This window comes from Gallus gallus, chromosome 35 (genome assembly GCF_016699485.2).
Source record: "Gallus gallus isolate bGalGal1 chromosome 35, bGalGal1.mat.broiler.GRCg7b, whole genome shotgun sequence".
Classification (NCBI taxonomy): Eukaryota; Metazoa; Chordata; class Aves; order Galliformes; family Phasianidae; genus Gallus; species Gallus gallus.
In genome coordinates, this window is record NC_052566.1 from 228331 (window position 1) to 255321 (window position 26991).

General features: G+C 55.7%; 1 protein-coding gene across 2 annotated transcripts; it reads right to left on the bottom strand.

The window, feature by feature from the left end:
* Window positions 1–315: 315 nt before the first annotated feature.
* Window positions 316–26098, bottom strand: PSME1 (proteasome activator subunit 1). Of its 2 annotated transcripts, none has more exons than XM_040654990.2 (11): window positions 25619–26098; window positions 23918–23959; window positions 22505–22564; window positions 20433–20504; window positions 19707–19740; window positions 16134–16231; window positions 13744–13812; window positions 8934–9001; window positions 8738–8792; window positions 4891–4977; window positions 316–1657 (listed from the first exon to the last, which is right to left on the bottom strand). In XM_040654990.2, the coding sequence occupies exons 3-11, from the start codon at window positions 22529–22531 to the stop codon at window positions 1577–1579; spliced, it is 591 nt and encodes a 196-aa protein (XP_040510924.1). In that variant the 5' UTR covers window positions 22532–22564; window positions 23918–23959; window positions 25619–26098; the 3' UTR covers window positions 316–1576. The 2 variants fall into 2 exon arrangements, with proteins under 2 accessions (XP_040510924.1, XP_040510923.1); XM_040654989.2 differs by lacking the exon at window positions 25619–26098 and adding an exon at window positions 24477–24528 and having other exon boundaries at window positions 1077–1657.
* Between the last annotated feature and the right edge of the window lie 893 nt (window positions 26099–26991).

Here is a 26991-nt window from a genome sequence, read left to right on the forward strand (position 1 = left end):
TTTTGACGCTTTTCACCCCAAAACGCCGCCTCCCCCCCCCCCCCTCACCGAAAATCACCGTTTTTCGCTTTCCAGCCCCCCAAAAAAGCCCTTTTTGGCCCCATTTCACTCCGTTGGGTTCCCAGAACCGCCCCCAAAAGTTCCGTTTTTCGACCCAAAACGAAACCGCTTTTCTCCCCGATGGAAAAACCCCAAAAAGGGCCGAATTTGACCCAAAAAATTCAACGCGGACCGCAGCGCCACCCGGTGGTTCAATATGGAATTACAACAGCGTGAAACTTTGGGGGAAAAAACGAAGATTTTGGACAAAACGGGTCAAAATGATGATTTTTTTTAATCAGAGGCTCCAAAAGCGGGAATTTTTGGGGGGAAAAATGGGGAAAAAGGGAAAAGTTGGGTCATTTTTGACCCATTTTTTGGGTCAAAATGGGTCAAGATGGAAAGTTGCGATTTTTGGTAATGGGGACGCGATGGTGGACCCAAAATTGCACTTTTTTGGGTCAAAATGGGGCAAAACCCAAAGTTTTGAGTTTGGGGGATTGGGGGAGAAATGAAAGTTCACATTTTTGTTAATGGGAATGGGCCAAAATGACCCAAAATCGCACTTTTTTGGGTCAAAATGGGTGAAAATAAAAAGTTGCGATTTTTGGTAATGGGGACGCAATGGTGGACCCAAAATTGCACTTTTTTGGGTCAAAATGGGGCAAAACCCAAAGTTTTGAGTTTGGGGGATTTGGGGAGAAATGAAAGTTCACATTTTTGTGAACGGGAATGGACCAAAATGACCCAAAACCGCACTTTTTTGGGTCAAAATGGGTCAAAATGGAAAGTTGTGATTTTTGATAATGGGGACGCAATGGAGGACCCAAAATTGCACTATTTTGGGTCAAAATGGGGCAAAACCCAAAGTTTTGAGCTTGGGGGATTGGGGGAGAAATGAAAGTTCACATTTTTGTTAATGGGAATGGGCCCAAATGACCCAAAATTGCACTTTTTTGGGTCAAAATGGGTCAAGATGGAAAGTTGCGATTTTTGGTAATGGGGACGCGATGGTGGACCCAAAATTGCACTTTTTGGGGTCAAAATGGGGCAAAACCCAAAGTTTTGAGTTTGGGGGATTGGGGGAGAAATGAAAGTTCACATTTTTGTGAATAGGAATGGACCAAAATGACCCAAAATCGCACTTTTTTGGGTCAAAATGGGTCAAGATGGAAAGTTGCGATTTTTGGTAATGGGGACGCGATGGAGGACCCAAAATCGCACTTTTTTGGGTCAAAATGGGGCAAAACCCAAAGTTTTGAGTTTGGGGGATTGGGGGAGAAAAGAAAGTTCATGTTTTTGTTAATGGGAATGGGCCAAAATGACCCAAAATTGCACTTTTTTGGGTCAAAATGGGTCCGACTCAAAAATGGCTCTTTTTGGCGTTTCCCCCCCCAAAATCGCACTTTTTTGGGTGAAAGGGCCAAAAAAAAAAAACCCCAAAATGGGCATTTTGGGGTCGGGGGGCGAAAGGTTGGGGGGTCCCCACCCCCGGCGTGGGATTTTTGGGGTGAAAAAAGGGGATTTTGGGGCCGTTTCAGAAGATGATGGATTTGGGTTCCCCGCGGGGCTTCTGCAGCTTGTCCAGGTTCTTCCGCACCGCGTCCAATAGGACGGCCTGAGGGGTCAAAGGTCAAGAGGGGGGTCAGCCGGGGTCAAAGGTCAGGCGGGGGTCAGGTGGGGTCAAAGGTCAGGCAGGGGGCGCTGAGGGTCAGAGGTTGGTTGGGGGTTATCAGAGGTCAGATGGAGGACAGGGGTCAGCCAGGGGTCGAAGGTCAGTCAGGGGTCAGCCAGGGTCAAAGGTCAGGCGGGTCGTTAAGGGTCAGGTGGGGTCAACGGTCAGGCGGGGGTCGTTAAGGGTCAGAGGTCGGTTGGGGGTTATCGGAGGTCATCCAGAGGCCAGGGGTCAGCCAGGGGTCAGCCGGGGTCAAAGGTCAGGCAGAGGTCAGCCGGGGTCAAAGGTCAGGTGGGGGTCGTCAAAGGTCAAAGGTTAATCGGGGGTTATCAGAGGTCATCAGAGGACAGGTATCCATGGGGCAGAGAAGGGATCTATGGGGCAGGACAGGGATCTATAGGGCAGGGCATGGATCTATGGGGCAGGGCAGGGATCTATGGGGCAGGATGTGGCTCTATGGGGCAGGACGCGGATCTATGGGGCAGGACAGGGATCCATGGGGCAGAGCTATGGGGAAGGACAGGTATCTATGGGGCAGAGCATGGATCTATGGGGCAGGGCAGGGATCTATGGGGCAGGATGGTGATCCATGGGGCAGAGCTATGGGGCAGGACAAGGATCTATGGGGCAGGACAGGGATCTATGGGGCAGGATGCAGATCTATGGGGCAGGGCAGGGACGTGTGGGGCAGATCTAAGGGGCAAGACACTGATTTATGGGGCAGGACGTGGATCTATGGGGCAGGATGCGGATCTATGGGGCAGGGCATGGATCTATGGGGCAGGACAGAGATCCATGGGGCAGGGCAGGGATCTATGGGGCAGGGCATGGATCTATGGGGCAGGACGCAGCTCTATGGGGCAGTTATGGGTCTCTGGGGGGGATCTATGGGGCAGGACAGGTATCTATGGGGCAGGACGTGAATCTATGGAGCAAGGCAGGGGTCTATGGGGCAGGACAGGGATCTATGGGGCAGGACGGTGATCCATGGGGCAGAGCTATGGGGCAGGACAGGGATCTATGGGGCAGGACGTGAATCTATGGAGCAAGGCAGGGGTCTATGGGGCAGGGCAAGGAACTATGGGGCAGGACGCGGATCTATGGGGCAGGGCAGGGAGGTGTGGGGCAGAGCTATAGGGCAGGATAGCGATCTATGGGGCAGGGCATGGATCTATGGGGCAGGACGCGGATTTATGGGGCAGGACACGGATCTATGGGGCAGGGCAGGGACGTGTGTGGCAGAGCTGTGGGGCAAGACACTGATTTATGGGGCAGGATGCAGATCTATGGGGCAGGACGCGGATCTATGGGGCAGGGCATGGATCTATGGGGCAGGACGCGGCTCTATGGGGCAGTTATGGGACTCTGGGGGGGATCTATGGGGCAGGACAGGTATCTATGGGGCAGGACAGGGATCCATGGGGCAGGGCATGGATCTATGGGGTAAGGCATGGATCTATGGGGCAGGACGCGGCTCTATGGGGCAGTTATGGGTCTCTGGGGGGGATCTATGGGGCAGGACAAGTATCTATGGGGCAGGACGCGTCTCTATGGGGCAGGGCAGGGAGGTGTGGGGCAGAGCTATGGGGCAGGATAGCAATCTATGGGGCAGGACAGGTATCTATGGGGCAGGACAGGGATCCATGGGGCAGGGCATGGATCTATGGGGTAAGGCATGGATCTATGGGGCAGGACGCGGCTCTATGGGGCAGTTATGGGTCTCTGGGGGGGATCTATGGGGCAGGACAGGTATCTATGGGGCAGGACGTGAATCTATGGAGCAAGGCAGGGGTCTATGGGGCAGGACAGGGATCTATGGGGCAGGACGGTGATCCATGGGGCAGAGCTATGGGGCAGGACAGGGATCTATGGGGCAGGACGTGAATCTATGGAGCAAGGCAGGGGTCTATGGGGCAGGGCAAGGAACTATGGGGCAGGACGCGGATCTATGGGGCAGGGCAGGGAGGTGTGGGGCAGAGCTATAGGGCAGGATAGCGATCTATGGGGCAGGGCATGGATCTATGGGGCAGGACGCGGATTTATGGGGCAGGACACGGATCTATGGGGCAGGGCAGGGACGTGTGTGGCAGAGCTGTGGGGCAAGACACTGATTTATGGGGCAGGATGCAGATCTATGGGGCAGGACGCGGATCTATGGGGCAGGGCATGGATCTATGGGGCAGGACGCGGCTCTATGGGGCAGTTATGGGACTCTGGGGGGGATCTATGGGGCAGGACAGGTATCTATGGGGCAGGACAGGGATCCATGGGGCAGGGCATGGATCTATGGGGTAAGGCATGGATCTATGGGGCAGGACGCGGCTCTATGGGGCAGTTATGGGTCTCTGGGGGGGATCTATGGGGCAGGACAAGTATCTATGGGGCAGGACGCGTCTCTATGGGGCAGGGCAGGGAGGTGTGGGGCAGAGCTATGGGGCAGGATAGCAATCTATGGGGCAGGACAGGTATCTATGGGGCAGGACAGGGATCTATGGGGCAGGACGCGGATCTATGGGGCAGGGCAGGGACATGTGGGGCAGAGCTATGGGGCAGGACAGGGATCTATGGGGCAGGACGCGTCTCTATGGGGCAGGGCAGGGAGGTGTGGGGCAGAGCTATAGGGCAGGATAGCGATCTATGGGGCAGGGCATGGATCTATGGGGCAGGACGCGGATTTATGGGGCAGGACACGGATCTATGGGGCAGGGCAGGGAGGTGTGGGGCAGAGCTATAGGGCAGGATAGCGATCTATGGGGCAGGACGTGGATCTATGGGGCAGGACAGGTATCTATGGGGCAGGACAGGGATCCATGGGGCAGGGCATGGATCTATGGGGTAAGGCATGGATCTATGGGGCAGGACGCGGCTCTATGGGGCAGTTATGGGACTCTGGGGGGGATCTATGGGGCAGGACAGGTATCTATGGGGCAGGACGCGTCTCTATGGGGCAGGACGCGGATCTATGGGGCAGGGCAGGGACATGTGGGGCAGAGCTATGGGGCAGGACAGAGATCTATGGGGCAGGACGTGAATCTATGGAGCAAGGCAGGGAGGTGTGGGGCAGAGATATGGGGCAGGATAGCGATCTATGGGGCAGGACGCGGATCTATGGGGCAGGGCAGGGAGGTGCGGGGCAGAGCTGTGGGGCGGAGGTGTGGGGCAGCCCCCCAACTCACGTATGCGTCGCGCAGCTGCGTGAGAGCCAGGCGGGCGGCGCTCAGCTCCGCCACGTCCAACACGTGCACCGCCGCGCGGTAATCCTCCTGCCCCACAACCACAGCCACACCGTGACCCATAGCGACACACAGGGACCCATAGGGACACATAGGGATACATAGGGACCCATAGGGACCCATAGATTGACCCATAGGGACACATTGGGACCCATAGCGACACATTGGGACCCATAGAGACCCATAGAGACTTATAGGGACCCATAGAGACACATACGGACCCATAGAGACTTATAGGGACCCATAGGGACCCATAGAGACCCATAGATTGACCCATAGGGACCCATAGAGACCCATAGAGACACATAGAGACACATAGGGACACATAGGGACCCATAGAGACCCACTGAGACCCATAGAGACACATAGGGACACATAGGGACCCATAGGGACCCATAGCGACCCATAGAGACACATAGAGACCCATAGAGACCCATAGAGACCCATAGATTGACCCATAGAGACACATTGGGACACACAGGGACCCATAGATTGACCCATAGGGAACCATAGAGACCCATAGGGACCCATAGGGACCCATAGAGACCCATAGGGACCCATAGAGACCCATAGATTGACCCATAGGGACACATAGGGACACATAGGGACCCATAGAGACCCATAGGGACCCATAGGGATACATGCAGACCCATAGGGACCCATAGAGACCCATAGAGACACATAGGGACACACAGGGACCCATAGATTGACCCATAGATTGACCCATAGGGACACGTAAGGACACATAGAGACCCATAGGGACACATGGGGACACATAGAGACCCATAGGAACACATAGAGACCCATAGAGACCCATAGGGACCCATAGGGACCCATAGAGACCCATAGGGACCCACTGAGACCCATAGATTGACCCATAGGGATACATAGGGACCCATAGGGACCCATAGATACCGATAAGGACCCATAGGGACCTATAGAAACACATAGAGACCCATAGGGACCCATAGAGACGCATAGAGACACATAGGGATCCACAGGGACCCATAGAGACACATAGAGACCCATAGATTGACCCATAGGGACACATAGGGACCCATAGAGACCCATAGGGACACACAGGGATACATAGGGACCCATAGGGACCCATAGATTGACCCATAGGGACACATGGGGACACATAGAGACCCATAGGGACACACAGGGACCCATAGATTGACCCATAGAGACTTATAGAGACCCATAGAGACACATAGGGACACATAGGGACACATAGAGACCCATAGGGACACATAGGGACCCATAGAGACCCATAGAGACTTATAGAGACCCATAGAGACCCATAGAGACACATAGAGATGCATAGGGACACATTGGGACCCATAGAGACCCATAGATTGACCCATAGGGACACATAGGGACACATAGAGACAAAGACCCATAGAGACACATAGAGACACATAGAAACCCATAGATTGACCCATAGCGCCCCATAGAGCCCCACAGTGCCCCACAGAGACCCCACTGCGCCCCATAGAGACCCCATAGAGACCCCATAGCACCCCATAGCACCCCATAGAGCCCCATAGAGACCCCATAGAGACCCCAGAACACCCCATAGCACCCCATAGGGACCCCATAGCGCCCCATAGAGCCCCATAGCGCCCCATAGCGCCCCACAGAGACCCCATAGCACCCCATAGCACCCCATAGAGCCCCATAGAGACCCCGTAGAGACCACAGAACACCCCATAGTGCCCCATAGAGACCCCATAGAGCCCCACAGTGCCCCATAGAACCCCACAGAGCCCCATAGAGACCCCATAGAGCCCCACAGTGCCCCTTAGAGCCCCATAGAGACCCCATAGAGACCCCAGAACACCCCATAGCGCCCCATAGGAACCCCATAGCGCCCCATAGAGCCCCACAGTGCCACATAGAGACCCCATAGAGCCCCACAGAGCCCCCACAGCGCCCCACAGAGACCCCATAGAGACCCCATAGCACCCCATAGCACCCCATAGAGACCTATAGAGCCCCATAGAGACCCCATAGAGACCCCATAGCACTCCATAGAGCCCCATAGAGACCCCATAACGCCCCATAGAGCCCCATAGAGACCCCATAGAGCCCCATAGAGACCCCATAGCACCCCACAGAGCCCCATAGAGACCCATAGAGACCCCATAGAGCCCCATAGAGACCCCATAGAGCCCCACAGAGCCCCATAGAGACCCCAGAACACCCCATAGCGCCCCATAGGGACCCCATAGCGCCCCATAGAGCCCCACAGAGCCCCACAGTGCCCCACAGAGACCCCACAGAGCCCCACAGAGCCCCATAGAGACCCCATAGCACCCCATAGAGCCCCATAGCACCCCACAGAGCCCCATAGAGACCCCATAGAGACCCCATAGTACCCCATAGGGACCCATAGAGACCCCTTAACGCCCCATAGAGACCCATAGAGACCCCATAACGCCCCATAGAAGCCCATAGAGACCCCAGAACACCCCATAGCGCCCCATTGAGCCCATAGCACCCCATAGAGCCCCCATAGCGCCCCACAGAGCCCCACAGCGCCCCATAGAGCCCCATAGAGACCCCATAACGCCCCATAGAGGCCCATAGAGACCCCAGAACACCCCATAGCGCCCCATAGAGCCCCATAGAAACCCCATAACGCCCCATAGAGGCCCATAGAGACCCCAGAACACCCCATAGCGCCCCATAGGGACCCCCTAGAGCCCCATAGCGCCCCATAGAGCCCCACAGAGACCCCATAGCACCCCATAGAGCCCCATAGAGCCTCCATAGGGGTCCATAAAGCCCCATAAGTGCCGCATAGAGCCCCCATAGAGACCCATAGAGACCCCATAGCACCCCATAGCGCCCCATAGAGCCCCCATAGAGCCCCACAGAGCCCCATAGAGACCCCACAGCACCCCATAGAACCCCATTGAGCCCCATAGAGACCCACAGAGACCTACAGAGCCCCATAGCACCCCATAGAGCCCCATAGAGACCCCATAGAGACCGCAGAACACCCCATAGCGCCCCATAGAGACCCCATAGAGCCCCATAGCACCCCATAGAGCCCCACAGTGCCACATAGAGACCCCATAGAGCCCCACAGAGCCCCCACAGCGCCCCACAGAGACCCCATAGAGACCCCATAGCACTCCATAGAGCCCCATAGAGACCCCATAACGCCCCATAGAGCCCCATAGAGACCCCATAGAGCCCCATAGGGACCCCATAGCACCCCATAGAGCCCCATAGAGACCCATAGAGACCCCATAGAGCCCCATAGAGACCCCATAACGCCCCATAGAGGCCCATAGAGACCCCAGAACACCCCATAGCGCCCCATAGGGACCCAATAGCGCCCCATAGAGCCCCACAGAGCCCCACAGTGCCCCACAGAGACCCCACAGAGCCCCACAGAGCCCCATAGAGACCCCACAGAGCCCCATAGAGACCCCATAGAGACCCCATAGCACCCCATAGAGCCCCATAGAGACCCCATAACGCCCCATAGAGGCCCATAGAGACCCCAGAACACCCCATAGCGCCCCATAGAGCCCCACAGCGCCCCACAGAGCCCCATAGCGCCCCACAGAGCCCCACAGAGCCCCATAGAGACCCCATAGAGACCCCATAGCACCCCATAGAGCCCCATAGAGACCCCATAACGCCCCATAGAGGCCCATAGAGACCCCAGAACACCCCATAGCGCCCCATAGAGCCCCACAGCGCCCCATAGAGCCCCATAGGGACCCCATAGAGCCCCAAATAGTCCCCTTTTGCCCCCAAATTCCTCCCTCACCACGTGGGGATTCTTCACAGCTTTGGCCACGGCGTCACCACGCTCCAATAGGTACCTGCGGATGGGGTCACGTGACCGCTCGGAGCCGCCCCATTGGTCGGTTCCCTTTCCGGGATGGATTGAATGGGGTTGGGGTTTTTTTTTTTTTTCTCCTATTTTCGTCCCAAATTGGGCTTTTTTGACCCCAAAATCCTACTTTGGGATGCGGTTCTGAAGGGTCTCCAGTTGGGTGTGGGATGACGTCAGCAGTTCCAGAACTTTCTCCTGTATGGGGGGGGAAAAAGGGGGATTTTGGGGTCGGAAATGGGGATTTTGGGGGTCGGAAATGGGGATTTTGGGGGGAAAAAGGGGGATTTTGGGGTGGGAAATGGGGATTTTGGGGGAAAAAAGGGGGATTTGGGGGGCGGAAATGGGGATTTTGGGGGGCGGAAATGGGATTTGGGGAGAAAAAAGGGGGATTTTGGGGTCGGAAATGGGGATTTTGGGGGAAAAAAGGGGGATTTTGGGGTCGGAAATGGGGATTTTGGGGGGCGGAAATGGGATTTTTGGGGGCGGAAATGGGATTTTGGGGGGAAAAAGGTGGATTTTGGGGGTCAGAAATGGGGATTTGGGGGGAAGAGGGGGGGGTTTGGGGTCAGAAATGGGGATTTTGGGGGCGGAAATGGGGATTTTGGGGGCAGAAATGGGGATTTTGGGGTTGGAAATGGGGATTTTGGGGGAAAAAAGGGGGATTTGGGGGTCAGAAATGGGGATTTGGGGGGAAAAAAAGGGGGTTTTGGGGTCAGAAATGGGGATTTTGGGGGGCGGAAATGGGATTTGGGGAGAAAAAAGGGGGATTTTGGGGTCGGAAATGGGGATTTTGGGGGAAAAAAGGGGGATTTTGGGGTCGGAAATGGGGATTTTGGGGGGCGGAAATGGGATTTTGGGGGGCGGAAATGGGGATTTTGGGGGGAAAAAGGTGGATTTTGGGGGTCAGAAATGGGGATTTGGGGGGGAGAGGGGGGGTTTGGGGTCAGAAATGGGGATTTTGGGGGCGGAAATGGGATTTTTGGGGGCGGAAATGGGATTTGGGGGAAAAAAGGGGATTTTGGGGTCGGAAATGGGGATTTTGGGGGTCAGAAATGGGGATTTTTGGGGGCGGAAATGGGGATTTTGGGGGGAAAAAGGGGGATTTTGGGGTCGGAAATGGGGATTTTGGGGGGTCAGAAATGGGATTTTGGGGGGAAAAGGGGATTTGGGGAAAAAAAGGGGATTTTGGGGTCAGAAATGGGGATTTTGGGGGCGGAAATGGGATTTTTGGGGGCGGAAATGGGGATTTTGGGGTTGGAAATGGGGATTTGGGGGGGGGGTCAGAAATGGGGATTTTGGGGGGATTGGGGTCAGAAATGGGGATTTTTGGGGGCGGAAATGGGGATTTTGGGGTCAGAAATGGGATTTTTGGGGGCGGAAATGGGGATTGGGGGTCGGAATTGGGATTTTGGGGGGCGGAAATGAGGATTTGGGGGGGAAAAAGGGGGATTTGGGGGGCAGAAATGGGGTTTTGGGGTTGGAAATGGGGATTTTGGGGGCGGAAATGGGGATTTTGGGGTCGGAAATGGGGATTTTGGGTGGAAAAAGGGGGATTTTGGGGTCGGAAATGGGGATTTTGGGGGGCGGAAATGGGATTTGGGGAGAAAAAAGGGGGATTTTGGGGTCGGAAATGGGGATTTTGGGGGCGGAAATGGGATTTTTGGGGGCGGAAATGGGGATTTTGGGGTCAGAAATGGGGATTTTGGGGGGAAAAAGGGGGATTTGGGGGTCAGAAATGGGGATTTGGGGGGAAAAAAAGGGGGGGGTTGGGGTCAGAAATGGGGATTTTGGGGGACGGAAATGGGATTTGGGGAGAAAAAAGGGGGATTTTGGGGTCGGAAATGGGGATTTTGGGGGAAAAAAGGGGGATTTTGGGGTCGGAAATGGGGATTTTGGGGGGCGGAAATGGGATTTTGGGGGGCGGAAATGGGGATTTTGGGGGGAAAAAGGTGGATTTTGGGGGTCAGAAATGGGGATTTGGGGGGGAGAGGGGGGGTTTGGGGTCAGAAATGGGGATTTTGGGGGCGGAAATGGGATTTTTGGGGGCGGAAATGGGATTTGGGGGAAAAAAGGGGATTTTGGGGTCGGAAATGGGGATTTTGGGGGTCAGAAATGGGGATTTTTGGGGGCAGAAATGGGGATTTTGGGGGCGGAAATGGGGATTTTGGGGGTCAGAAATGGGGTTTTGGGGGGGTTGGGGGGGAAAAGGGGGATTTTGGGGGAGGAAACGGGGGTTTTGGGGTCGGAAATGGGATTTTGGGGGTCAGAAATGGGGATTTGGGGGATTTGGGGTCAGAAATGGGGATTTGGGGTCAGAAATGGGAATTTTGGGGGGGGGGGTTGGGGGCAGAAATGGGGATTTGGGGGGGAAAAAGGGGGATTTGGGGGTCAGAAATGGGATTTTGGGGGCGGAAATGGGATTTTTGGGGGCGGAAATGGGGATTTTGGGGGGAAAAAAGGGGGATTTTGGAGGTCAGAAATGGGGATTTGGGGGGGAGAGGGGGGGTTTGGGGTCAGAAATGGGGATTTTGGGGTCGGAAATGGGATTTTTGGGGGCGGAAATGGGGATTTGGGGGGCGGAAATGGGGATTTGGGGGGGGGAAAGGGGGATTTTGGGGTTGGAAATGGGGATTTTGGGGGGCGGAAATGGGATTTGGGGAGAAAAAAGGGGGATTTTGGGGTCGGAAATGGGGATTTGGGGGGAAAAAAGGGGGATTTGGGGGTCAGAAATGGGGATTTTGGGTGCAGAAATGGGATTTTTGGGGGGCGGAAATGGGGATTTTGGGGGGAAAAAGGGGGATTTGGGGGTCAGAAATGGGGATTTGGGGGAGGTTGGGGGGAAAAGGGGGATTTTGGGGGCGGAAATGGGATTTTTGGGGGCGGAAATGGGGATTTTGGGGTTGGAAATGGGGATTTTGGGGGCGGAAATGGGGATTTTGAGGTCGGAAATGGGGATTTTGGGGGAAAAAAGGGGGATTTGGGGGTCAGAAATGGGGATTTTGGGGGGGGGGTTGGGGGCAGAAATGGGGATTTGGGGGGGAAAAAGGGGGATTTGGGGGTCAGAAATGGGATTTTGGGGTCAGAAATGGGATTTTTGGGGAGCAGAAATGGAGATTTTGGGGGGAAAAAGGGGGATTTGGGGTCCGAAATGGGGGTTTTGGGGTCAGAAATGGGGATTTTGGGGGGCGGAAATGGGATTTGGGGAGAAAAAAGGGGGATTTTGGGGTCGGAAATGGGGATTTTGGGGGCGGAAATGGAATTTTTGGGGGCGGAAATGGGGATTTTGGGGTCGGAAATGGGGATTTTGGGGGGAAAAAGGGGGATTTGGGGGTCAGAAATGGGGATTTGGGGGGGAGAGGGGCGGTTTGGGGTCAGAAATGGGGATTTTGGGGGCGGAAATGGGATTTTTGGGGGCGGAAATGTGGATTTGGGGGGCGGAAATGGGGATTTTGGGGGGAAAAGGGGGATTTGGGGGTCAGAAATGGGGATTTTGGGGGCAGAAATGGGGATTTTGGGGTCGGAAATGGGGATTTTTGGGGGCGGAAATGGGGATTTTGGGGGGCGGAAATGGGATTTGGGGGAAAAAAGGGGATTTTGGGGTCGGAAATGGGGATTTTGGGGGCGGAAATGGGATTTTGGGGGGCGGCAATGGGGATTTTGGGGTCGGAAATGGGGATTTTGGGGGGAAAAAGGGGGATTTGGGGGTCAGAAATGGGGATTTGGGGGGAAAAAAAGGGGGTTTTGGGGTCAGAAATGGGGATTTTGGGGGGCGGAAATGGGATTTGGGGAGAAAAAAGGGGGATTTTGGGGTCGGAAATGGGGATTTTGGGGGAAAAAAGGGGAATTTTGGGGTCGGAAATGGGGATTTTGGGGGGCGGAAATGGGATTTTTGGGGGCGGAAATGGGGATTTTGGGGGGAAAAAGGTGGATTTTGGAGGTCAGAAATGGGGATTTGGGGGGGAGAGGGGGGGTTTGGGGTCAGAAATGGGGATTTTGGGGTCGGAAATGGGATTTTTGGGGGCGGAAATGGGGATTTGGGGGGCGGAAATGGGGATTTGGGGGCGGAAATGGGATTTGGGGGAAAAAAGGGGATTTTGGGGTCGGAAATGGGGATTTTGGGGGTCAGAAATGGGGATTTGGGGAAAAAAGGGGGATTTTGGGGTCAGAAATGGGGATTTTGGGGGCGGAAATGGGATTTTTGGGGGGCGGAAATGGGGATTTTAGGGGCGGAAACGGGATTTTTGGGGGTGGAAATGGGGATTTTGGGGTTGGAAATGGGGATTTGGGGGGGGGGTGGGGTCAGAAATGGGGATTTTGGGGGGATTGGGGTCAGAAATGGAAATTTTTGGGGGCGGAAATGGGGATTTTGGGGTCAGAAATGGGATTTTTGGGGGCGGAAATGGGGATTGGGGGGTCGGAATTGGGATTTTGGGGGGCGGAAATGAGGATTTGGGGGCGGAAAAAGGGGGATTTGGGGGGCAGAAATGGGGTTTTGGGGTCAGAAATGGGGATTTGGGGGGCGGAAATGGGGATTTTGGGGTCGGAAATGGGATTTTGGGTGTCAGAAATGGGGATTTGGCGGTTTTGGGGTCGGAAATGGGGATTTTGGGGGTCGGAAATGGGGATTTTGGGGGGGGGGGGTCAGAAATGGGGATTTGGGGGATTTTGGAGTGAAAAAGAGGGATTTGGGGGCTTTTGGGGGGAAAGAATGGGATTTTGGGGGGAAGAAATGGGGATTTGGGGCAATTTTGGGGTGAAAAAGAGGGATTTGGGGGCTTTGGGGGGGAAGGAATGGGATTTTGGGGTCAGAAATGGGGATTTTGGGGGGAAAAGAGGAGATTTGGGGCAAAAAAAAAAGTGGGATTTGGGGCTAAAAACGGGGATTTGGGGGATGGGGAATTTTGGGGTGAAAAAGGGCGATTTTGGGGTCCTCTCACCTGCACCGCCACCCCAAAGTTGTCGCCATCCTCAATGCGGGGCACCTGAAGCTTCAGCCACAGCTCCACCTGACCCAAAAACGCCCAATTTCACCCCAAAATGGAGCTCTGCCTTCAATCCCATTTTTTCCCCCATTTTCCCCCAATTTTTACCATTTTTTACCCATTTTTTGCTCAGTTTTCCCCATTTTTACCCATTTTTTATGGTTTTTTACCCATTTCTTCCCAATTTTTTACCCATTTTCCCCCATTTTTACCCATTTCTACCCATTTTTTTTACAATTTCTTCCCCATTTTCCCCATTTTTGCCCAATTTCTCCCCATTTTTACCCATTTTTTCCCCCATTTTCCCCCAATTTTTACCATTTTTTTACCCATTTTTTACTCAGTTTTCCCCATTTTTACCCATTTTTTATGGTTTTTTACCCATTTCTTCCCTATTTTTACCAATTTTCCCTCATTTTTACCCATTTCTTCCCATTTTTACCCATTTTTTACCCTTTTTTGCCCATTTTTACCAATTTCTCCCCATTTTACCCATTTTTCCCCCTTTTTCCCCAATTTTTACCATTTTTTACCCATTTTTTACCCATTTTTTACCCATTTTTTGCTCAGTTTTCCCCATTTTTACCCATTTTTTATGGTTTTTTACCCATTTCTTCCCTATTTTTACCAATTTTCCCTCATTTTTACCCATTTCTACCCATTTTTTTTACCATTTCTTCCCCTTTTTCCCCATTTTTACCAATTTCTCCCCATTTTTACCCATTTTTCCCAATTTTTTCCCAATTTTTACCATTTTTTACCCATTTTTTGCTCAGTTTTCCCCATTTTTACCCATTTTTAATGGCTTTTTACCCATTTCTTCCCAATTTTTTACCCATTTTTACCCATTTTTACCCATTTCTATCCATTTTTTACCATTTCTTCCCCTTTTTCCCCATTTTTACCAATTTCTCCCCATTTTTACCCATTTTTTCCCCTTTTTCCCCAATTTTTACCATTTTTTACCCATTTTTTACTCAGTTTTTCCCATTTTTATCCATTTTTAACCATTTTTTACCCATTTCTTCCCTCTTTTTTTACCCATTTTACCCATTTTTACCCATTTCTACCCATTTTTTTACCATTTCTTCCCCTTTTCCCCCATTTTTACCAATTTCTCCCCATTTTTACCCATTTTTCCCCAATTTTTCCCATTTTTACCCATTTTAACCCATTTTTTGCTCAGTTTTCCCCATTTTTACCCATTTTTAATCATTTTTACCCATTTTTCCCTATTTTTTACCCATTTTCACCCATTTCTTCCCAATTTTTCCCATTTCTCCCCATTTCTCCCCATTTTTACCCATTTTTTACCGTTTTCCCCCATTTTTACCCATTTTTCCCCATTATTACCCATTTTTTACCATTTCCCCCCATTTTTTACTCATTTAAGCCCCGCCCCTCCCGAGACCACGCCCACTCCGTTAAGCCCCGCCCCCTCCGTTAAGCCCCGCCCCCCACAGGCCACGCCAACACCCATAAACTCCTCCCACCTCTTAAGCCCCGCCCCCAAGCAGACCACGCCCATTCATTTAAGCCCCGCCCACCCTTACCCATGCCCACATCCTCAGGCCCCGCCCACTACCTTAAGCCCCGCCCCCTCGGTTAAGCCCCGCCCCTCCTCAGACCACGCCTACACCCATGAACTCTTCCCACCCCTTAAGCCCCGCCCCCAAACAGGCCACGCCCACTCATTTAAGCCCCGCCCACCCCCTATCAATGCCCATAACGACAGGCCCCGCCCCTCCGTTAAGCCCCGCCCCTCCTCAGACCACGCCTACACCCATAAACCCCTCCCACACCCTAAAGCCCCGCCCCCAAGCAGACCACGCCCATTCATTTAAGCCCCGCCCACCCCTACCCATGCCCACAACCACAGGCCACGCCCACCCCGTAAGCCCTGCCCCTCGGTAGACCACGCCCCCACCCTCAAGCCACGCCCACTCCCTTAAGCCCCGCCCCTCCACAGACCACGCCCACAACTCTTAAGCCACGCCCCCAAACAGACCGCGCCCACACGAATAAGCCCCGCCCACCCCCTATCCGTGTCCTTATCCACAGGCCACGCCCACCCCTTAAGCCCCGCCCCTCCACAGACCACGCCCACACGAATAAGCCCCGCCCACCCCCTATCCGTGTCCTTATCCACAGGCCACGCCCACCCCTTAAGCCCCGCCCCTCCACAGACCACGCCCACAAACACAAAATCCTCCCAACCCTTAAGCCCCGCCCCCAAACCGACCACGCCCACTCGATCAAGCCCCGCCCACTCCCTAACGGCGCCCTTAGCCACTGGCCACGCCCACACGGTTAAGCCCCGCCCCCCTCCGTTAAGCCCCGCCCACCTGCGCCAGGTGGATCCGCCCCTCGGCCAGCAGTGGGCGGAGCTTCTCCAGGAGAGCCAATATGGAGCCGTGCGACGGGATCGGGGGGCAGGGCGGGGCTGCGGGGGCGGGGCTTGTGTGTCACGTGACACATGGGGACCCATAGGGACCCATAGGGCCCCATAGAGCCCCATAGAGACCCCATAAAGACCCATAGAGGCCCATAGGGACCCATAGAAACCCCATAGAGCCCCATAAAATCACATAGAGCCCCATAGAGCCCCATAGAGCCCCATACGGACCCCATAGAGACCCATAGGGACCCATAGAGACCCCATAGCGCCCCAAAAAATCACATAGAGCCCCATAGAGCCCCATAGAGACCCATAGGGACCCACAGAATCCCATAGAGACCCACAGAGACCCCATAGAGACCCATAGGGACACATAGAGCCCCATAGAGCCCCACAGAGACCCCATAGAGACCCATAGAATCCCATAGAGACCCACAAAGACCCCATAGAGACCCATAGAGACCCCATAGAGACCCATAGAAACCCCATAGTGACCCATAGTGACCCATAGGGACCCCATAGAGACCCATAGGGACCCACAGAGACCCCATAGAGACCCCATAGAGACCCATAGAGTCCCATAGAGACCCATAGAGACCCATAGAATACCACAGAGACCAATAGGGACCCACAGAGACCCCATAGAACCCCATAGAGACCCACAGAGTCCCATAGGGACCCACAGAGACCCCATAGAACCCCATAGAGACCCATAGAGACCCATAGTGACCCATCGAATCCCATAGAGACCCACACAGACCCCATAGAGACCCATAGAAACTCACAGAGACCCATAGAGTTCCCACAAAGACCCATAGAGACCCATAGGGACCCCATAGAGACCCACACAGACTCCATAGGGACCCATACAACCCCATAGACACCAATAGGGACCCATAGGGACCCATAGAGACCCATAGAGACCCATAGAAACCCCATAGAGACCCATAGAGACCCATAGAGACCCCACAAAGACCCATAGAGACCCATAGAGACCCATAGGAACCCCATAGAGACCCATAGAGACCCATAGAATCCCATAGAGACCCATAGGGACCCATAGAGACCCATAGGGACCCACAGAGACCCCATAGAGACCCCATAGAGACCCATAGAATCCCATAGAGACCCATACAGACCCCATAGAGACCCATAGAGACCCACAGAGACCCCATAGAGACCCATAGAAACCCCATAGAGACCCATAGGGACCCATAGAGACCCCATAGAGCCCCATAAAATCACATAGAGCCCCATAGAGCCCCATAGAGACCCATAGAGACCCATAGAATCCCATAGAGACCCATAGAGACCCACAGAGACCCCATAGAGACCCCATAGAGACCCATAGAGACCCATAGTGACCCATAGTGACCCATAGGGACCCATAGAGACCCATAGAGACCCCATAGAGCCCCATAAAATCACATAGAGCCCCATAGAGCCCCATAGAGCCCCATAGAGACCCATAGGGACCCCATAGAGACCCCATAGAGACCCATAGGGACCCTATAGAGACCCATAAAGACCCATAGAGACCCCATAGAGCCCCAAAAAATCACATAGAGCCCCATAGAGCCCCATAGAGACCCATAGGGACCCACAGAATCCCATAGAGACCCACAGAGACCCCATAGAGACCCATAGGGACACATAGAGCCCCATAGAGACCCACAGAGACCCCATAGAGACCCATAGAATCCCATAGAGACCCACACAGACCCCATAGAGACCCATAGAGACCCCATAGTGACCCATAGTGACCCATAGGGACCCCATAGAGACCCACAGAGACCCCACAGAGACCCCATAGAGACCCATAGAGTCCCATAGAGACCCATAGGGACCCATAGAGACCCATAGGGACCCACAGAGACCCCATAGAGACCCATAGAGACCCATAGGGACCCATAGAGACCCATAGAGCCCCATAGAGACCCATAGAGACCCATAGGGACCCACAGAGACCCCATAGAGACCCCATACAGACCCATAGAATCCCATAGAGACCCATAGAGACCCATAGTGACCCATAGGGACCCCATAGAGCCCCATAGAGACCCATAGTGACCCATAGTGACCCATAGGGACCCATAGAGACCCATAGAGACCCCATAGAGCCCCAAAAAATCACGTAGAGCCCCATAGAGCCCCATAGAGCCCCATAGGGACCCCATAGAGACCCATAGGTACCCATAGAGACCCCATAGCGCCCCAAAAAATCACATAGAGCCCCATAGAGACCCATAGAGACCCATAGGGACCCACAGAATCCCATAGAGACCCACAGAGACCCCATAGAGACCCATAGGGACACATAGAGCCCCATAGAGCCCCACAGAGACCCCATAGAGACCCATAGAATCCCATAGAGACCCACAAAGACCCCATAGAGACCCATAGAGACCCCATAGAGACCCATAGAAACCCCATAGTGACCCATAGTGACCCATAGGGACCCCATAGAGACCCATAGGGACCCACAGAGACCCCATAGAGACCCCATAGAGACCCATAGAGTCCCATAGAGACCCATAGAGACCCATAGAATACCACAGAGACCAATAGGGACCCACAGAGACCCCATAGAACCCCATAGAGACCCATAGAGTCCCATAGGGACCCACAGAGACCCCATAGAACCCCATAGAGACCCATAGAGACCCATAGTGACCCATCGAATCCCATAGAGACCCACACAGACCCCATAGAGACCCATAGAGACCCCATAGAGACCCATAGAGACCCCACAAAGACCCATAGGGACCCATAGAGACCCATAGAGACCCCATAGAGCCCCAAAAAATCACGTAGAGCCCCATAGGGAACCATATAATCCCACAGGGACCTATAGAGACCCATAGTGGCCCATAGAGCCCCATAGAGACCCATAGAGCCCCACAGAAACCCATAGAGACCCCATAGAGCCCCACAGCGCCCCATAAGAGCCCCATAGAGCCCCATAGAGACCCCATAGCGCCCCATAGAGCCCCACAGAGGCCCATAAGTGCCCCATAGAGTCCCATAGAGACATATAGACACCCCATAGAGCCCCACAGCGCCCCATAAGTGTCCCACAGCGACCCATAAGTGCCCCATAGAACCACATAGAGCCCCACAGAGCCCCATAAGTGCCCCCATAGAGACCCATAAGTGCCCCATAGAGCCCCATAGAGACCCATAGAGACCCATAGAGCCCCACAGCGCCCCATAGGTGCTCCGCAGAGACCCATAAGTGCCCCATAGAACCCCAGAGAGCCCCAGAGAGCCCCATAGAAATCCATAGAGACCCCATAGAGCCCCACAGAGCCCCACAGAGGCCCATAAGTGCCCCATAAGTGCCCCATAGAGACCCCATAGTGCCCCACAGAGCCCCATAGAGACCCATAGAGCCCCACAAAAACCCATAGAGACCCCATAGAGTCCCACAGCGCCCCATAAGTGCCCCACAGAGCCCCATAAGTGCCCCATAGTGACCCCATAGAGCCCCACAGCGCCCCATAAGTGCCCCACAGCTCACCTTCCTCCTCCTCGTCCTTCCCCTTCTTCTTCTTCTGTGGGGCACAGAGGGAACGTTGGGGGTGGGGGGGAAAGGAAGGCTCTGCCCCACACTTGGGGGTCTCTGCCCCACATTTGGGGGTCTCTGCCCCACACTTGGGGTCCCAGCCCCATATTTGGGGGTCTCTGCCCCACATTTTGGGGTCCCTGCCCCATATTTGGGGTCCCAGCCCATATCTGGGGGTCTCTGACCCACATTTTGGGGTCTCTGCCCCATATTTGGGGGTCTCTGCCCCACACTTGGGGGTCCCAGCCCATATCTGGGGGTCTCTGCCCCACATTTGGGGGTCCCAGCCCTATATCTGGGGGTCTCTGCCCCACACTTGGGGTCCCAGCCCATATCTGGGGGTCTCTGCCCCACATTTTGGGGTCTCTGCCCCACACTTGGGGGTCCCAGCCCATATCTGGGGGTCTCTGCCCCACATTTTGGGGTCTCTGCCCCATATTTGGGGGTCTCTGCCCTACACTTGGGGGTCCCAGCCCTATATCTGGGGTTCTCAGCCCCACACTTGGGGGTCCCAGCCCATATCTGGGGGTCTCTGCCCCACATTTTGGGGTCTCTGCCCCACATTTGGGGGTCTCAGCCCCACACTTGGGGTTCTCAGCCCCACACTTGGGGGTCCCAGCCCATATCTGGGGGTCTCTGCCCCACATTTTGGGGTCTCTGCCCCACACTTGGGGGTCTCACCTGGTTGGGGTCCGGCATTGGGATGTCCAGCGGAGCCCGCAGTTCCTCCGACCCCATAGAGAATATAGGGGCCTATGGGGCGGCCCCATAGCGTCGGACTGGACCCATAGGGACCCATAGGGACCCCATAGAGCCCCATAGAGACCCCATAGAGACCCATAGCACCCCATAGAGACCCCATAGATCCCCATAGACACCCCATAGAGCCCCATAGAGACCCATAGACACCCCATAGAGCCCCATAGAGCCCCACAGCGCCCCATAGAGACCCCATAGAGACCCATAGAGCCCCACAGTGCCCCACAGAGCCCCATAGCACCCCATAGAGCCCCGTAGAGACCCCATAGAGACCCCATAGAGCCCCATAGCACCCCATAGAGCTCCATAGAGACCCCATAGAGCCCCATAGAGCCCCATAGAGACCCCATAGAGCCCCATAGCACCCCATAGAGCTCCATAGAGACCCCATAGAGACCCATAGAGCCCCACAGTGCCCCATAGAGCCCCATAGCACCCCATAGAGCCCCATAGAGACCCCATAGAGCCCCATAGAGCCTCACAGTGCCCCATAGAGCCCCATAGAGACCCCATAGAGCCCCATAGCACCCCATAGAGACCCCATAGAGACCCATAGAGCCCCACAGTGCCCCATAGAGACTCCATAGAGCCCCATAGAGCCCCATAGAGCCCCACAGAGCCCCCATAGAGCCCCACAGCGCCCCATAGAGCCCCATAGAGACCCCACAGAGACCCCTCAGAGCCCCATAGAGACCCGATAGAGCCCCATAGACACCCCATAGAGTCCCATAGAGCCCCACAGTGCCCCATAGAGCCCCACAGCGCCCCACAGCGCCCCATAGAGACCCCATAGAGCCCCATAGCACCCCATAGAGCCCCACAGTGCCCCATAGACACCCCATAGAGCCCCATAGAGACCCCATAGAGCCCCACAAAGCCCCATAGAGACCCCATAGAGCCCCACAGCGCCCCATAGAGACCCCATAGAGACCCATAGAGCCCCACAGTGCCCCACAGAGCCCCATAGCACCCCATAGAGCCCCATAGAGACCCCATAGAGACCCCATAGAGCCCCATAGTACCCCATAGAGCCCCATAGAGACCCCATAGAGCCCCATAGAGACCCCATAGAGACCCCATAGAGCCCCATAGCACCCCATAGAGCTCCATAGAGACCCCATAGAGACCCATAGAGCCCCACAGTGCCCCATAGAGCCCCATAGCACCCCATAGAGCCCCATAGAGACCCCATAGAGACCCATAGAGCCCCACAGTGCCCCATAGAGCCCCATAGCACCCCATAGAGCCCCATAGAGACCCCACAGCGCCCCATAGAGACCCCATAGAGACCCATAGAGCCCCACAGTGCCCCACAGAGCCCCATAGCACCCCATAGAGCCCCATAGAGACCCCATAGAGACCCCATAGAGCCCCATAGCACCCCATAGAGCCCCATAGAGACCCCATAGAGCCCCATAGAGACCCCATAGAGACCCCATAGAGCCCCATAGCACCCCATAGAGCTCCATAGAGACCCCATAGAGACCCACAGAGCCCCACAGTGCCCCATAGAGCCCCATAGCACCCCATAGAGCCCCATAGAGACCCCATAGAGCCCCATAGCACCCCATAGAGCTCCATAGAGACCCCATAGAGACCCATAGAGCCCCATAGAGACCCCATAGAGCCCCACAGCGCCCCATAGAGCCCCATAGCACCCCATAGAGCCCCATAGAGCCCCACAGCGCCCCATAGAGCCCCATAGAGACCCCATAGAGCCCCACAGAGACCCACAGAGACCCCATAGAGCCCCATAGAACCCCACAGCGCCCCATAGAGACCCCATAGAGCCCCATAGAGACCCCATAGAGCCCCATAGAACCCCACAGCGCCCCATAGAGACCCCATAGAGACCCCATAGAGCACCATAGAGACCCCATAGAGCCCCATAGAACCCCACAGCGCCCCATAGAGACCCCATAGAGCCCCATAGAGACCCCATAGAGACCCCATAGAGCCCCACAGCGCCCCATAAGTTCCCCATAGGGTCCCACCGTCAGCATCAGCCCCAACTCCGCCATCCGGGCCGGGAATGTGGCCAGGAGTTCCTTGGTCTGTGAGGCAGAAACGTGTGGGGCGCCCCATAGATCTGCGCCCCATAGATCCCTGCTGCCCCATACATCCACCCCATAGATCCGTAGGCCCCATAGATCTGTGCTGCCCCATAGATCTGCCCTATAGATCTGTGCCCCACAGCTCTGCCTCATAGCTCTCCGCCCCATAGATCTGCCCTATAGATCTGCGCTGCCCCATAGATCTGAGCTGCCCCATAGATTCTGCCCTATAGATCCACCCCATGGCTGCCCCATAGATCTGTGCTGCCCCATAGATCTGCTCCATAGATCTGCCCCATAGATCTGTGCTGCCCCATAGATCTGCCCCACAGATCCACCCCATAGATCTGTGCTGCCCCATAGATCTGTGCCCCATAGATCTGTGCCCCATAGATTCTGCCCTATAGGTCTGTGTTGCCCCATAGATCTGCGCTGCCCCATAGATCTGTGCTGCCCCATAGATTCTGCCCTATAGATCTGTGCTGCCCCATAGATCTGTGCAGCCCCATAGATCTGTGCTGCCCCATAGATTCTGCCCTATAGATCCACCCCATGACTGCCCCATAGATCTGTGCTGCCCCATAGATCTGCCCCACAGATCCACCCCATAGATCTGTGCTGCCCCATAGATCTGTGCCCCATAGATCTGTGCCCCATAGATTCTGCCCTATAGGTCTGTGTTGCCCCATAGATCTGCGCTGCCCCATAGATCTGTGCTGCCCCATAGATTCTGCCCTATAGATCTGTGCTGCCCCATAGATCTGTGCAGCCCCATAGATCTGTGCTGCCCCATAGATCTGTGCAGCCCCATAGATTCTGCCCTAGAGATCTGTGCTGCCCCATAGATCTGCGCTGCCCCATAGATCTGTGCTGCCCCATAGATTCTGCCCTATAGATCTGTGCTGCCCCATAGATCTGTGCAGCCCCATAGATCTGTGCTGCCCCATAGATTCTGCCCTATAGATCCACCCCATGACTGCCCCATAGATCTGTGCTGCCCCATAGATCTGCTCCATAGATCTGCCCCATAGATCTGTGCTGCCCCATAGATCTGCCCCACAGATCCACCCCATAGATCTGTGCTGCCCCATAGATCTGTGCCCCATAGATCTGTGCCCCATAGATTCTGCCCTATAGGTCTGTGTTGCCCCATAGATCTGCGCTGCCCCATAGATCTGTGCTGCCCCATAGATTCTGCCCTATAGATCTGTGCTGCCCCATAGATCTGTGCAGCCCCATAGATCTGTGCTGCCCCATAGATCTGTGCAGCCCCATAGATTCTGCCCTAGAGATCTGTGCTGCCCCATAGATCTGTACTGCCCCTTAGATCTTTGCTGCCCCATAGATTCTTACCTGGGCTGTGACTTGGCTCCGGAATTCATCCAGCTGATTGGCCTGTGGGGCAGTTGGGGGTCAGCACCCCACAGCTGCCCCACACATTGCCCCACATCTGCCCCACATCGCCCCACACTCTGCCCCACATCTCCCCACACATCGCCCCACAGCTGCCCCCCATCTGCCCCACACATCTCCTCCCACCCCGCCCCACATCTCCCCACACTCTACCCCACACATTGCCCCACATCTGCCCCATAGCTGCCCCACACATTGCCCCACATCTACCCACACTCTGCCCCACATCTCCCCACACTCTGCCCCACATCTCCCCCCACATCAGCCCCACATATCGCCCCACATCTGCCCCATATCTGCCCCACACTCTGCCCCACATCTCCCCACACATTGCCCCACATCTGCCCCATACTCTGACCCACACATTGCCCCACATCTCCCCACACTCTGCCCCACATCTGCCCCACATCTCCCCACACTCTGCCCCCCGTCTGCCCCACATCTCCCCACACTCTGCCCCACATTTGGCCCCCCATTTGCGCCCCACCGCGCCCCACACCTCCATGACTCCGCGTTCCTCCGTCCAAAAGCGAAAGAGAAACTGCGGCGCCGAAGCCCCGCCCACACCCGGAAGTGGGAGCACAAAACCCCGCCCACACCCGGAAGTGGGAGCACAAAACCCCACCCAGACCCGGAAGAGGGAGCACAAAACCCCGCCCACACCCGGAAATGGGAGCAGAAAGCCCCGCCCACACCCGGAAGTGGGAGCAGAAAGTCCCGTCCACACCCGGAAGTAGGAGCAGAAAGTCCCGCTCAAACCCGGAAGTGGGAGCACAAAACCCCGCCCACACCCGGAAGTGGTGGGTCGGAGGCATTTAGTGTGTGGGGCGGAGTGTGGGGCGGCCCCAACGGGCTCAGCTGTGGGGCGATGGGGGGCTGGGGGGGCACTTGTGGGTCTCACTGTGGGGCAGAGGGGTCACTTGTGGGGCAGAGGAAGCACTTATGGGTCTCACTATGGGGCAGAGGGGTCACTTGTGGGGCCGGGGGGCATTTGTGGGTCTCACTATGGGGCAGAGGGGTCACTTGTGGGTCTCATTATAGAGCAGAGGGAGCACTTGTGGGGCTGGGGGGGCACTTGTGGGTCTCACTATGGGGCAGAGGGGTCACTTGTGGGGCTGGGGGGGCACTTGTGGGGCTGGGGGGCACTTATGGGGCTGAGGAGTCAGTTATAGGTCTCCATATGGGGCTGAGGGGGCACTTGTGGGGCTGGGGGGCACTTGTGGGTCTCACTGTGGGGCAGAGGAATCACTTGTGGGGCTGGGGGGTCACTTGTGGGGCTGGGGGGGCACTTGAGGGTCTCACTTTGGGGCTCAGGCCAATCAGAGAGCGAGTTGCCTCAGAGAGAGGTGGGACGGGAGATCGGCCCAATCAGAGAGCGAGTTGCCACAGATCAGGGTAGGAAGGACGGGAGCTCGGGCCAATCAGAGAGCGAGTTGCCACAGTGCAGCATAAGACGGACAGGAGCTCGGGCCAATCAGAGCGCGAGTTGCCTCAGAGAGAGGTGGGACAGGAGGTCGGACTAATCAGAGAGCGAGTTGCCTCAGAGAGAGGTGGGACAGGAGATCGGTCCAATCAGAGAGCGAGTTGCCACACAGCAGGATAGGACGGACGGGAGCTCGGACCAATCAGAGCGCGAGTTACCTCAGAGAGAGCTGGGACGGGACCTCGGCCCAATCAGAGAGCGAGTTCCCACAGGGCAGGAGAGGACGGACGGGAGTTCGGACGAATCAGAGAGAGAGAGGCCACAGGGAAGGATAGGACGGACGGAAGCTCGGGCCAATCAGAGAGCGAGTTACCTCAGAGAGAGGTGGGACGAGAGATCGGCCCAATCAGAGAGCGAGTTGCCACAGGGCAGGAGAAGACGGACAGGAGCTCGGGCCAATCAGAGAACGAGTTGCCTCAGAGAGAGGTGGGACAGGAGATCGGTCCAATCAGAGAGCGAGTTGCCACACAGCAGGATAGGACGGACGGGAGCTCGGACCAATCAGAGCGCGAGTTACCTCAGAGAGAGCTGGGACGAGAGATCGGCCCAATCAGAGAGCGAGTTCCCACAGGGCAGGAGAGGACGGACGGGAGTTCGGACCAATCAGAGAGCGAGTTGCCACAGGGAAGGATAGGACGGACGGAAGCTCGGGCCAATCAGAGAGCGAGTTACCTCAGAGAGAGGTGGGACAGGACCTCGGCCCAATCAGAGAGCGAGTTGCCACAGGGCAGGAGAGGACGGACGGGAGTTCGGACGAATCAGAGAGAGAGAGGCCACAGGGAAGGATAGGACGGACGGAAGCTCGGGCCAATCAGAGAGCGAGTTACCTCAGAGAGAGGTGGGACGGGACCTCGGCCCAATCAGAGATCGAGTTGCCACAGGGCAGGAGAGGACGGACGGGAGTTCGGACGAATCAGAGAGAGAGAGGCCACAGGGAAGGATAGGACGGACGGAAGCTCGGACCAATCAGAGAGCGAGTTGCCACAGGGCAGGGTAGGAAGGACGGGAGCTCGGACCAGTCAGAGAGCGAGTTGCCTCAGAGAGAGGTGGGACGGGAAGTCGGCCCAATCAGAGAGCGAGTTACCTCAGAGTGAGGTGGGACGAGAGATCGGCCCAATCAGAGAGCGAGTTCCCACAGGGCAGGAGAGGACGGACGGGAGTTCGGACCAATCAGAGAGCGAGTTGCCACAGGGAAGGATAGGACGGACGGAAGCTCGGGCCAATCAGAGAGCGAGTTACCTCAGAGAGAGGTGGGACGGGACCTCGGCCCAATCAGAGATCGAGTTGCCACAGGGCAGGAGAGGACGGACGGGAGTTCGGACGAATCAGAGAGAGAGAGGCCACAGGGAAGGATAGGACGGACGGAAGCTCGGACCAATCAGAGAGCGAGTTGCCACAGGGCAGGGTAGGAAGGACGGGAGCTCGGACCAGTCAGAGAGCGAGTTGCCTCAGAGAGAGGTGGGACGGGAAGTCGGCCCAATCAGAGAGCGAGTTACCTCAGAGTGAGGTGGGACGAGAGATCGGCCCAATC